The sequence below is a fragment of the Chanodichthys erythropterus genome, chromosome 16, assembly GCF_024489055.1.
Source record: "Chanodichthys erythropterus isolate Z2021 chromosome 16, ASM2448905v1, whole genome shotgun sequence".
Classification (NCBI taxonomy): Eukaryota; Metazoa; Chordata; class Actinopteri; order Cypriniformes; family Xenocyprididae; genus Chanodichthys; species Chanodichthys erythropterus.
This window is the reverse complement of record NC_090236.1, coordinates 36,206,743-36,220,993: the sequence shown is the minus strand read 5'-3', so window position 1 is coordinate 36,220,993 and position 14,251 is coordinate 36,206,743. Positions and strand designations below refer to the sequence as shown.

The 14,251-nt window shown below is 35.6% G+C and overlaps 1 protein-coding gene across 1 annotated transcript; it reads left to right on the top strand.

Annotated features, from left to right (window-relative positions):
* The first annotated feature begins 1,331 nt into the window (after positions 1–1,331).
* zgc:101744 (Receptor expression-enhancing protein 6-like) lies at positions 1,332–13,115 on the top strand. The gene is made up of 5 exons (XM_067362515.1): positions 1,332–1,662; positions 5,555–5,648; positions 5,804–5,942; positions 8,473–8,629; positions 8,821–13,115. The coding sequence occupies exons 1-5, from the start codon at positions 1,545–1,547 to the stop codon at positions 8,853–8,855; spliced, it is 543 nt and encodes a 180-aa protein (XP_067218616.1). The 5' UTR covers positions 1,332–1,544; the 3' UTR covers positions 8,856–13,115.
* The last annotated feature ends 1,136 nt before the right edge of the window (positions 13,116–14,251 follow it).

Sequence of the window (14,251 nt, the reverse complement as noted above, 5' to 3'; positions counted from 1 at the left end):
TGAAATATGAACTTAAATGTGCTTTTAATATACTATTTCTGTATTTAAAAATATATATTAATTACCATTTGTAGTACACTATGTACTATAAATATAGCACACAGAGCTGAATGAAGAAACTATCAACTAAGAGAAGAGTGCCCTCTCCTGGAGCATTTTAACAATGCCAGTCAGATGTGTTTGAAATAAACAGCTAAAGACCAGGCCATGTTATAAAATCCAGTTGGCATAGGTGACTAAAAATGAAATATTATTAGTTCACCCAAAAATGAAAATTATGTCATTTATTACTCACCCCCATGCCGTTCCACATCCGTAAGACCTTCGTTAATCTCCAGAACACAAATTAAGATATTTTAGTTGAAATCAGATGGCTCAGTGAGGCCTCCATAGACAGCAATTCTCTCAAGAGGAAAATTTAAATCAGTTCATGTGTGTTTAAATCAGTACAGTGGTTCAATATTAATATTATAAAGCAACGAGAATATTTTTGGTGCGCCAAAATAAATAAATAAATAAATAACGACTTATTTACTTATAAACGACATCGGAGCATAATGAATCAGCATGTCGAATCAGCAGTTCGGAGCGCCAAAGTCATGTGATTTCAGCCGTTGGCGGTTTGACACGCGATCCGAATCATAATTCGACACACTGATTCATAATGCTCCGAATCTTCCTGAAGCAGTGTTTTGAAATCGGCCATCACTAAATAAGTCGTTATTTATTTATTTTTTATGTTTTTGGCGCAACAAAAATATTCTCGTCGCTTTATAATATTAATATTGAACCACTGTAGCTACTCACATGAATTGATCTTGAGAGAGGAAATGTCAATGCTGGCTATGCAGGCCACACGGGGCATCGGATTTCATCAGAAATATCTTAATTTGTGTTCCGAAGATTAACAAAGGTCTTACGGGTGTGGAAAGGCATGAGGGTAAGTAATAAATTACAGAATTTTCATTTTTGGGTGAACTAACCCTTTAATACTGACTTTATGTATGATTACCCAGGTGTTTTTAGCAGATCAGAGCCACGAGTTTCTCTTAAGAGTTTTTAGAATGGTGGTTTTGAATTTATGAGTAAAATCAATATAAAAGAAGTGATTTTCAGTAGTCTGAGGGACCCTATTGCGAATTAGCTTTGAGTTGGCCTAAAAAAATCATGACTAAATTTTAGAAATTAGAATAGTAGGAGGGAAATAGTAGGAGAGCACATTTCATTCTCCTGAAAAACAAACAAAGCCACTTTCATTACTCTCCAACGCCTCGTTCTTTCAATGCAGCCGTGCTCTCAGTCAGTCAGTCAGAGGCGCAGCTCAGTCAGCATTCAGCAGGATCGTGATCACCTGTGAGGGAGGTGGAAACATATATTTATTAGATTCGATTGGTTGTCATCGAGTTACGAGCCAGTCCCGTTCTGCCTCTGAGAGGGGACAAACTTCCCCCAAGTATACTGTTAGTTTGCTTGGCTTGGAAAACTGTTTACAATTCTGGCCCTGGTCAATACGGTCTGCTGAACTATAAATAAGGAGGGACAAAATGTTAAACGCTGTTACAGAACGATACGACGCGTTTTTTAAGCAGAAGAACGTGGTAACGGATTTTCTATCAGTTTTAGAGGAGAAAACTGGAGTTCAGAAACAGTACATTGCAACAGGTACGTGTGTGGTTTTAAACCACAGCTTTAATTATTTAGTCAGGAATAGTAAGACGTATACATGATGTATTTAAGCTTTGTTGGCTATCTTTGATGGGCTTAAATGTTCTTTGTATCCATAACCGTCGAATATTTATTTTATTTAGAAAAGTATGAGTTCATTCTCTTAACAAGTGACTGAAGTGACCCATATGTAAAGCATCTGTTGAATTTTGCAAAGTAGTGCAAAGGGCTGATACTGATAAGACACTTCACGGGGCAGCTGGAATAGGGAAGTCCGAGTCATTTCTCCGAATCGGTTCTTTTAAAGTGCCATTTAAAAACAAACGATTCAGAGGTTCCTTTGCGCTCTGATGTAATTATATTTACGCGGTTCCCCATATCAAGGCATGGTATTACATTTGTAGCACATACTGTTGTTTATTTCGGTTTTAGATTAAGTTTTTACCAATAGACAGTTGTTGACTCGCTTGAACCGATTCCGTTTGTTTCGTTAAAGGGGTAGTTCGCTCAAAAATTAAAATTCTGTCATTAATTACTCACCCTCATGTCGTTCCAAACCCGTAAGACTTTCGTTAATATTCAGAACACAAATGAAGATTTTTAATAAGCTAAAATCCGAGAGATCTGTCCATCCATTGACAGCTGCGAAACTACCATTTTGATGCTTCAAAAAGTTAATAAAGAGATTGTAAATCTAATCCACGTGAATTGAGTGGTTTAGTCCAAATTCACGATTGCTTTATATGATGAACTAATTTAATTTAGGCTTTTATTCACATAAACATTCATCAATGCACACATCAGTTATGATAAATGGAAGCTCAAGTATGTCCGCTTGACGTTCATTCTCGTTTGTTACGCATCATGTTTGAGCTTCCTCAAGAACCAATGAGGTTTGTTCTTGCCCGTCAAGCAACTACGGTTGAGCTTCTGTTTATGTTTGCCGATCAGTGTTTGTTATATTAATCTGTTCATCATATAAAGCGATCGTGCCTCTTCAGAAAATTTAGACTAAACCACCTGATTCATATGGATTCGTTTTACGATCAATTTATAAACGTTTTGAAGCGTCAAAGTGGTAGTTGCGTAGCTGTCAATGGAGAGTGCAGAACTGGCTCAGATTTTATTACAAATATCTTCATTTGTGTTCCGAAGATGAACGAAAGTTTTACGGGTTTGGAACGACCCGAGGGTGAGTAATTCATTCATTTTTGAGTGAACTATCCCTTTAAAGAATTAGTTCAGACTGGATTTGAAAATAGGTTGAACTGATTCATTGAAGAAATAGAATGACTCATTCACGAATCAAACTCTGCTTTGCGTGTGTGTGGCAAGAACAGATGCTGCATGAACCGTTTCCCCCTGAGGGTTATCTCTCATTTTCCTGGCGCATTTACATCTGTTTATCTGTTATATTGCATTTTGTTTTAACCGCATGCTGGTATAAGAAACATCAAGCAGATGATCTGAAGTGCCATTATCAGATGCGTTAATGGGTCCAGTAGTTCAACTGCATTGACTGGTTACCTGAAATGTCTCTCTAATCATGTGTGATGTGGCTGCTCCTTGTAAGACCTCTCTGGGTCTAATTTCTTCTTCCAGTAGCCACTCCCAAGGGTTATTTTTAAATGTGTAGTATGTCCTCAAGTGTCTGTGCAGAATTGCAGTGGCTAGACTACATAGCCTGATTGGGGACAAAATATATCTCTTACATTCACATATACTCCTGAGAACCAGATTTTTTTATGTCATAAATAATTGACATATTTATGTTATTTATGTTATTACATTGTTTGCAGCATAAGAAACGTTTTATTTTTTTTTCATATTTTTTTTCAATATTTTATTCATATTTTATGCTATATCATCTGTAGAGGACATCAGGAATCTGTTATTAAAGTCTCATGTTAAACTTAAGTGCCTATAGAATAGTATAGCATCCTTCATATTGCCGAAAAGTCTTTAGTTTATCATATTTATGAAAGCTACATACGCTGTACCGAGTCTTTCTGAAAACTGCCGAGCGCCTGGAGGCGTGCCGTGTGAGCGGAGCTAAAGAGTTACGAACAGATCGTCTGCAAGCTATCAATGGTCAGCTAAACAAATGTATTTAAACACACACAATACACCATTGCATTATCTATGGATAACTTTTGAATCACTGTAATGAATATAACCTATAGTGAATGGTCTAAAAACAAAGTGACACATCTTTCTCGAGCAAGTCCTGTGCAGCGCTGCCGATGACTTCCGTAAGGCCGAACGAAGCGTGTTGATGGGCGTGCTCTTGCTCTCTCGCTCTTCCGGGAGAGTGCCCTTACAAGGAATTCCCACCTTTCTGGTGTCACACAGGCACATGCTTGAAAAAAGATCCCAAAGTTTGTGAGGATTTGGAAGAGTATTTTTGTCACAAAAATACTCCGTCATACGTCCAACTCGTGTTTTGAAACTTTGGCCATGTTTAGCATGAGAATCCAACTCTTCAACAGTGTAAATGAGTCAGAATACGTGAAATGGCATTATACCCCCCTTTAAGAAAATAAAATGGCATAAGACCTGTATAGGCAAAAAAAAAAAAAAAAAGTTTCTGTTTGTTTCAATTACCAATCAATTTTTAGGTTTCAGGCTATTTTTAACCAAACTTTGTATAAAGATGATTCTCAACTGTTATGAAAGATAAAACAGAATGATTTGATATGCTATTTTACTTTATGCAATATGTGCACTCTAAAAAATGCTGGGTTAAAAACAACCCAAGTTGGGTTGAAAATAGACAAACCCAGCGATTGGGATAAATGTTTGCCCAACGTTCTGGGCAGTTTTAATAAACTCAACTATTGATTAAAAATGACTATATGACTGGCTTAAAATGAACCCGAAATATGTTCGGAATTAAAAATCGGACACATAATTACTAGAGGCAACAATAATAATCAAATGGTGAATATTTATTAATAAGCAATTTAATAAATGTTTGTTTAATTATTATTCATTAATAAATGAACATTTATTAATAAGTATAAACATTAATTAATGTCAATTACCAACATAATTTAAACCTGGTTGGGTTGAAAATGGGCAAACTAAGCGAATGGTTTATTTTAACCCAGCGTTTAGGTTAATGTTTGCCCAACCTGCTGGGTTAAAACAACCCATTCACTGGGTTTGCCCATTTTCAACCCAATCAGGTTTGTTTTTAACCCAGCATTTTTTAGATTGTGTATAAAATGGAGATACAATGTATCTAACTTGCATATTAATGAGTTCTTGGGACAACATTTAATGGAATAAAAGAAGTGTAATAATAGGAGTAATAACTTGCCAACATTTTTATAAGAATATCTCGTATTTCATAGAAATGATAATTTCTTTCCCTACTCACCAAAATGCCTGATAAGTCCTGGTGTCTTCTACAGGGGACATGATTGAAATCAGATAACAGAAAGTCGTATTCTGATTTGAAACCCCATAACATTTTCCTGAGATGTTTATTTATGACAAACAATAAGAAAATTTTTCAGATTTAAATGATGATTACAAAATATTATTATATTTCCATAAGAGTGCTAAATTTGATAATTCAGTCAGTGTCATTTGCTATCTCTGAAAAGCCCTGAATGTGCTCTTTATTGTTGCACATGTGCTCTTTAAAACCAACATGTATGTTCTTCGAGAAATAGCTAACATATAATGTGCTCTACAGAGGAAAAAAGTCTATGCCTGGGTCCCAGGATGATATAAACAATGCGTGTTTGAGCAGGCTTTGTTTGTTCTTGTTCTATCCTGTTAGGTGTCAACAATGACATCAAATGCAAAGTCATCAGCGCTCCAAAATTCCCTTCTTCATTTGAATAATGGCAGTGATCACGTGTCTCTGTTTGTTCTGCAGGTGCTGTGTCTGTTGTGGCTCTCTATTTGATATTTGGATATGGTGCCTCTCTCCTCTGCAACTTGATTGGTTTCGCATACCCAGCGTATGCCTCGTAAGTATACGTCACTTGTCACATTTCAGTGTAATATGCTTATTGTTACTGGTGAAGATTCTTGACCTGGAGAATCCCACATGTATGTTTCCACAGCACAATAATGAGAGCAACCCACACTGAATTAGCCTGTTTTCATTGTGTTCCTCATGCAGCATCAAAGCCATCGAGAGTAACAATAAAGATGATGACACCAAATGGCTAACATACTGGGTGGTTTATGGACTCTTTAGTGTGGCTGAATTTTTCTCTGATATCTTCCTCTTCTGGTTTCCCTTTTACTATGCTGGGAAGGTATGGTGTTTCAGTATCAAAATATATTTCATTTATTTGTATGCATGTTGGAGATATGTTTTAGAAACCATCCACCTTGTATGTAGGTTGCTGTAGGAGGACTATAAACTGTAAATGTATTGGTATGTAGGTCATGCTGAGAGGTTTTACATAGTTTATATTTAGTATGCCTGAGCAACTTCCAACTCGACCAACAGCCTCATTTCAATTTTGATCCTTGTTCTAAATTTGACTGAGTGCTTTATAGCCAATTTATACAAATGAACTAGCAGCTGACTTAAGTTGAGCTGAGGTCATGATATGCATGAGAATTTTTTTAAAAATTCATTAATTTTTCCAATTTTAATTCCTAATCAAAAATATTTTTTAATGAGATGCTCATGATGGCATGATCTGTCTAATAAATTTGGATAGTTTGATGTGGTTAGATGGTAACACTTTATAAGAGTACTAATAAGGTTTCAGTTGTTATCATTAGGTAAAAGTTAACTAACAATCAGCAATACTTCTACAGCATTATTAATCTTAGTTCATATTTATCTCATCATTTATTAATACATTTTTACATCAGTTTAAGTTGTATCTGTTAATGCACTGTGAACTAAAATGAACAGACTGTTTTATTAACTAACATTAAAAAAGGTTAATAAATATTGTAAAATATATAATTTTAAGTGTTAGTTCATTTTAATGAATGCATTAAGTACTGTTAAGAAATGAGACCTTAGTGTAAAGTGTTACAGGGTAGATGTTAAAGCAGTGTATTAGTTTGACAGAAGGCGGCCAAAAGGCCAAGGGCTGTTTCATACAACCAGCTATGTTGATGTAAACCACAAGGAATGTTCAGTTATACTTTAAAATCTGAATTTGCATACTTTTTTTTTTTTTTTTTTTTACCTGATGTTCAAATGTCACCACATTTTAATTCTGTTCAAAGTTTGGGGTTGGTAAGATTTAATGTTTTCGAAAGAAGTCTCTCATGGTTGCCAATCAAAAATACAGTAAAAACAGTGATATTGTGAAATCTTTACAATTTATTACTTTTTTCGATTGTAATATATTTTAAAATGTAATTTATTCATGCAATGACAAAGTTGTTTGTTTATGTGTGTGTGTATATATATATATAATATAATATATATATATATATAATATATATATATATATATATATATATATATATATATATATATATATATATATATATATTATACACACACTGTGTGCAGAATTATTAGGCAAGTTGATTTTCTTCCTTTTTTTTTAAGATTTATTTTTTGGCATTTTTGCTTTTTTTTTTTTTTTATTGAGACAGAACAATTAGTTGAAAGGAAGCAAATTGGGAGATAGAGAGGGAAGGAATCAGGAAAGGTCCACAGGCCGGGACTCAAACCCGTGTCGCCCGAAGCGCAATCACGCTATGTGACGACATGCTGCCCACTAGGCTATCGGCGCCGCAAGTTGATTTTCTGATCATATTTTTTTTACAAGCACATTTTACTAGTTACAAACCACAATCAGTCTCCATAACTACTATTAATTTTGTATTTAACCATTTATAAGTGATATATATTTGCTCATGAAGGCTGGAAATGAAAAATGCCTTATATTGAAGTGTGCATAATTATTAGGCAGATTTTCTTTTACAGGCAAAATGACTAATGCAATACTAAAAATTGCAAAGTTAAAGTATGGTCATTGGACAGTGAAATGCCCAGTGGATCAGTAGGGTCACACAAAAACAGGTGGGAAAAAAAAAGACACGTTAAATGCAAAATAATTAAGAATTAAGTGTAAAACCATCAGGAACCCACCTTTTTCCAGAACTGCAATCTACCTGGAGTCTCCAGAAGTGCAAGGTGTTAGGATCTCAGAGAGTTACGTTAGGTAAAGAATCCAAAAAAATGACCCGCACTTAATAAAAATCACAAGCTGAAGTGTTGCGAAATACATGAAGACTGTTTTTTATAGGCTTTATAGACCGACAGATTGAGAGTGACTCTTGAAGGACCAGCACCATGTCCTCATGTACAAATGTTTGAAGAATTTATCTTCCAGAATCTGGCAGTAAGGTGTGGGAGTTCATTTTTAGTCCATCTCTGCAGGACAGAATTTTCAGGATAGGAGATGGACTAAAAATGAACTCCCACACCTTACTGCCAAATTCTGGAAGATAAATTCTTCAAACATTTTTTTTTACATGAGGACATGGTGCTCATTTTGCCTGTAAAAGAAAACCTGCCTAATAATCATGCACACCTCAATATGAGGCATTTTCCAATTCCAGCCTTCATGAACAAATATATATCACGTATAAATGATTAAATACAAAATTGATGTGGTTTGGAATCGGTAAAATGTGCTTGGAAACAAAATATGATCAGAAAATCAACTTGCCTAATAATTCTGCACACGGTGCATACGTAAGCCTGCAATAGAACAGTTAAATATGCACAAAGTCATTATTTTGACCACAATGGCAGAAATTGAGAAGTTGAGACACATGTTCTGCATTTTTTTCATATTTCAGTCCCTGTTTCTGCTGTGGTGCATGGCTCCGGTCTCATGGAATGGCTCTCAGATCATATACACGCGTGTGGTGAGACCTTTCTTCCTCAAGCATGAAGCAGTATTTGACAACGTTGTCAGCGATTTGAGTGGCAAGGCCAAAAGTGCAGCAATGGAAGGTAAACAATAACTCCCAGTTCTCAGAAATCCATCATCAGTACAGTTTCATTCTGTTATTAAATTAGTGCTTGCCTTGTGTCTAATGTAATCATTCAGTTTTGCATGGGTGTAAGCTAATTAATATTCAGGCATTGTCAGCAATCTGTATGGCCCAACTTTAGGTTTATTTTCCTCTGCCTTTTTCCAACAGGCTTGACATTGCTGAACAGTGATAAGAATAAATGATTCGAAGGTGGGGATACGGAGAATCATTTTACCAGGAGCCCTGTGTTTACATCCGTTTCATTTATTTAGTCACTAAAACCCACTGAAATTATTCATCTTTACTGCATCTGAGCCAGGCAGCGCAATCACCCCCAAAATAGTCCTTAAACGTTCTTACATTTCTCAGATGGTCCACAAATGTTCTTGGGATACTATTTAACTCAACTTCACGTTTCTGTTTTGTGTTCATCCTATACATTATTTTAGCACTTTGACCAAAGAAAGAAATGTTTAAGTCACTGTCTTTTAATGAATAAAACTGGAAAGAGCAATGCCTAAATATAAAACCTGTTATCCAAATTTATATTAGAACTCTTCATTTATTTTCACCAAATGTTACTTAAAGGTGCAGTGTGTAAATTTAGCGGCATCTAGTGGTGAGGTTGGGAATAGAGAAGCTACAGTGGCCAACACAGGACAAAGATGTTGTTGTCTGAGACAGCAGAGAGTAGCTAGTCAAGCAAACGTGCTCTGTTGAGCAGTTTGTCCATTTAGGGCTACTGTAGAAACATGCCGGCGCAAAATGACAACTTAAAATGTAAGGGGACCCGCGGTGTATGTAGGCTCATTCTTAGGTAACAAAAACATAAGTTCATGTAAGGTCTTTATACACCACTGATGTATATTATATTGCATTTCTGTCAATAGATCCTCCTAAAATTTACACAGTGCACCTTTAAAATTGTTTCTGTTTTGTCTCTGGAAACCTTAAATAGGCTTGTCTTCATAATTTTGTCTCTTTCAGTGTATTAGTTTCAGGAATAACCAACATATGTTTTTATATATGATGGTGAATTTGCTCTATCTAGTTCTGGGGTTCACGTGGATGATAACTAAAGTTTTCAAACTCCATGCATCTTCTCCATTTCTTTAAGATCAAGGTCAGTGTATTTATGTGCTTCTAGGTTGATGCTGAGGTGCAGGTATTTTAAACTGTGACCTTGAACTTCAGACTTTTGAAGTTGTGGCATGTAGGGTCAGTTTTGTGTAGGAGTCTGAGGCGGCCTACATGGCTTCAGTGATGTAAGTAGTTCAGTAGAGTACTACTTTAGTTGTAGTTGAGAAGAGGAAGAGTTGTTGTAGTAGAGTGTTGTTACCATGCTGTCATTTTACGCCGGACTGCTTCACAAACGAGGGTCAATTCAACGCTGGATTTGCAAAAAGATGAACATGACGGCACATGCTAGTGGATGAGTTGAATCAACTCCACAGCAACTACATAAATTTATCCACTAACCATTCAGAAACGTCCAGTTTCATTCTAAAAGTTGTAACTTCTTCCTGAGTCTCTCCATCAGTGTCGACTCCGGTTTGAACAATGTAAGGCTGAACACCGTTACTGACAATCCTCATTTTGGCTGTGTGAGATTCTCCAGCGTTGTTGTTGTTGAGCTGTTAAAGCTCCGCCCTCTTCTGGAAAGTGGCCCGGGAGCAGCAGCTCATTTGCATTTAAAGGGACACACACAAAAATGGCTTATTTTTGCTCACACCCAAAGGGCAACTTTGACAAGCTAATAAATGATCTGGGATGATTTTGAGCTGAAACTTCACAGACACATTCTGGGGACACTAGAGACTTATATTGCATCTTGTGAAAGGGGAAATATAGGTCCCCTTTTAAAGGTGCTATAGAAGATGTTTTGTTTTATACATGTTTGCAATATTACTTGAAACTGTCTTTACTAACTGATAAAAGGTGCACTGAAAGGAATAATATCAATATACATCATCTGTGCATGAGACATCAGCCAATCATTTGTGTGATCATTGCAAACGATTGGCCCTCTGGCTTGTCAATCACTGCCATTACGTTCCTTGTGAGGGACGTGTGCGCTCCAGTAACTTTCCACAGGCGCCGCATGCAATGTTTTTGTCAGGAGTAACAACTGCAGATTATGAGTTACCTGCGGTGAGTCCGACATAATGAATCCACTAACACGACACAGCCAGTGCCACTCGTGTTTCAATACTTGTGCACAAGTTTTGGGAGGCGTTCCCTCGAAATGAGCTGTGAGGTTGTTCTTACGCATGCGCTCATTTCAAAAACCCAGTAACAGTCTTTGGTTTCTCAGTCGTCGAAAACATCCTCTATAGCACCTTTAACAGTTAAGGTATCAAAGTGTTATACATGGGTATTAGGAAACAGTATAATATTTCATTTTGGCATTAAGGTGTTATGCAACAAAGTTGTTATATTAATCAGTTTTTCCATAGTGCACAGAGAAATTTGAAGCCATTTTACACCCTTTCAGTATGCTGAACTTGAGAAGACTAATTATACCTCCTCAAGCTGCAAGAATCAGTGGGAAAAAAACAAGCCATTGCTTCATGAGTCATTCTTTATAACTGGAGATATTGGACATAGTAATCAAAAAGATAATGTGTGTACTTTTGCTCTTTTTACTGCACCTGTCACATGACTCACATCCAGCATTGTCAGAGCTGTCAATGATTTACTTTTTTTCATTTGTGAAGCCTTATTTGTCTACAATCTTTTAAGTAACTTAAGGATCTGATTAAATTAAACCACAAACAAACATTGGTGTTGATGTCTATATTGTAAAAGTGTAATTTGAGTGGTTATTTTGGTCATTTGAAAAGTTCTAATTGATGAAACGACTTTGAAATGAGTCTGTGCACCACCCTTACCTTTAAAATCAACATATAGTAACATTTGCAGTGCTCTGCATTCACATTGCTCATGCTACATAAAACGTATATATAAAGTATGTGATAACCAAATGACAGATTCAGTATTTAGCTTGATATAAATAGCTGGGATATTATTTTTTATACTGTACAACATGTCTGTTTTCAAATCCTATGTATACTTTTTTTAGGCCATTAAGAATTAGAATGCAACATGTACACATCTACATGTACACACATTTAATACATATTTATATACATGTAAAATGTAATATATACAGTATAATGCAAATAATAGGTGCACTTGCATATTAATGTGCGAGTGCATAGCGTGCAAATACAGAGGTCAAGTGTCTGCCATAACAGAGTGTGTGCAATGTTGTTTAATTGGGCAATGACACTGAGTATGTGCAATATTTGCTCTAGGAGAGCAACAGTTGTAGTGCAAGTGGGAATTCAAGTATACCACAGGGACTCCGAGAAAGAAGTAAACAAGGATGTGAAGCCCTGTCTGATTGTTTAATCATGTTAAAAGCTGAGCTATAGCGTTCTCAGGTTACCTTTGTATTGTAAGAGGACTATGTGAATGGTAGTGGAGACTGTGTTCTCAGTGCACCTGTTAGTACACTAAGCAAACTGTATTCCCACTGAAATATGGTTCTGAGTCATGCTCATTCTGTTGAAGCTCTTATACTGACAGTTTACATTAATATGTTTAAACATCATTTTCCTTTTTTTCTCCTTTTCTTTTTTATATCAGTAGTTGTTGTCTTTAAACAGGTGGAGGTAATGGCCCAAGCAAGGGATTGTTGATACAGGGATGCCAAAAAGTTTCATGACATCTCTTCTAATGGCATATCTATGGCCCTGGTATTAAGATGTGTTTTGATGCTACATAACATTTTGAGCTTGTCCATTTAGACCACTTCCAGAGGAAGTCACAAAAGCATTCGACCGGATTGATTTCGTATGCTCACGTTGTCGAATGTGTTCAAACAGCCACTAAACACTGCCTACTCTCCACCTACTGACTTAATGTGTAAACATTATGTGAAGTGTGCTAGCCAGACTGGTCGGCTGAAGTTTTGTTTGAAGATGAAAAGATCTGAAAAAACCTCCCAAGAACTAAGAGGTGTAAAGTATTTGAGTAAATATAATTAGTTACTGTACTTAAGTATCTTTTTGGCTACTTTGTAGTATCAAAGATATTGGCAACTTTTACTTTCTACGTGACTAGATTTTTGAGCAAGTAAATGTACTTTTTACTCCAGTACATTTGATAAGTCATGCAATTACACATTACATTTTGCATGGCACCTAACTTTTTCTGCAGCAGTTTGCTTCTGATATAAAGATATAAAAATTTCGCCTTTCCTCACCCAAACTTGTCAACAAGGCTACTTTACGTGAATGTGTGCATTAGCAAGTAGTTTCTGAATTGGAGGTGTTTGATTTAGGAGATGAGGCTGAAACCAGCACATCTAGTGGAAGTAGACAATGACTATTTAATTTTACTTAACATTATTTTATTTATACGCTAGATTGACGAGACCTTTTTGACGGATATTGGTTTACATATGGTCTTTTTGTGCACTTAAGCTTAACTGAGATTTGAGAGTTTGTAGATGTATAAAAGGTTGTTGTGTCGACCTTGATTTATTGCAGTATTGAGGTGTTCAAAATAAACATGATTTCTCTTCTTACAAATCAATTGCTTCTTATTTTCACTGGCATGTCGGTAACACTTTACAATAACAGTACATGAATAACCATGAACTAATACATAAATTAATAGTTACTTCAACATGAACTCATGATTAGTTAAGATATGAACTAATGAAGAGTGATCCTTAACTAGGACAGGAGTCATAAGGATTCATGCATGAAAACAGCAACCTTAACTACGCGTTAATACATGTTTGTTAATTAATGCATTAATTAACATTTAGGGGTAAACTAAATAAATCAGCCTCCATAAGAGTAAACAAGAAGTACTCTGAATTTGAATTAAACGTGATTTAATACTGTCATAATTTACACTGTAATATCATAATCTGCCATCTGCAGCTTTGTGACAAATAATTGCAATGGCACATGATAATTTAGCCATTAATTACATAGATCTGTCTAATCAAATGTGGAAAATAGACTAACTACCACTAATAAATTTAATTTGATCTAAAATGTTTTCTGATTTTTACAGTTCATTTATATTTAGTCATATAGCTAAATAGTCATAGTTTATTCCCGGAACTAAAGTATGTAGGGTTTGTTTCTGGCGGGACCCTCATTAGTGGCGCACGCTAGGTGTTCTCTTGGCACGTTTGTTGTGTTGCTGGCATTTTAAGCTAATAAATGTTGATTGCTTTGGTAAGCCGAATTAATAATTAAAGACATATTTACATGTATGTTTTATTGGGGTTTTCAGGAGGTTATGTGCAGTTATTAACTGTATTTGTATTTTTGTCATTTAAATGTATATGCTTTGATTAGCATTAGCTTGTGGACGCGCGCGATTTTACATGTAAATGTGCCTTATGTGTGTCTTTACAGGTATGTTTATGGCTTGCTTTCAAGTCCATATATGTTTAATTATATAAATAAAAGTAAAATACAAATACTTTTTATGTGTTTTTTTTTTTTTTTGTACCGGGGTGTAAAGGAATAAGGATGGCACTCTATAGTGTTTATTCATATATTAGTTAATG

Bases quoted from the DNA above. Each gene is read 5' to 3' on its own strand.
- zgc:101744 (XM_067362515.1), top strand. From the start codon at position 1,545: ATGTTAAACGCTGTTACAGAACGATACGACGCGTTTTTTAAGCAGAAG. The intron at 1,663-5,554 runs GTACGTGTGTGG...TTTGTTCTGCAG, and splicing joins GAAACAGTACATTGCAACAG to GTGCTGTGTCTGTTGTGGCT. The intron at 5,943-8,472 runs GTATGGTGTTTC...TTCATATTTCAG, and splicing joins CCTTTTACTATGCTGGGAAG to TCCCTGTTTCTGCTGTGGTG.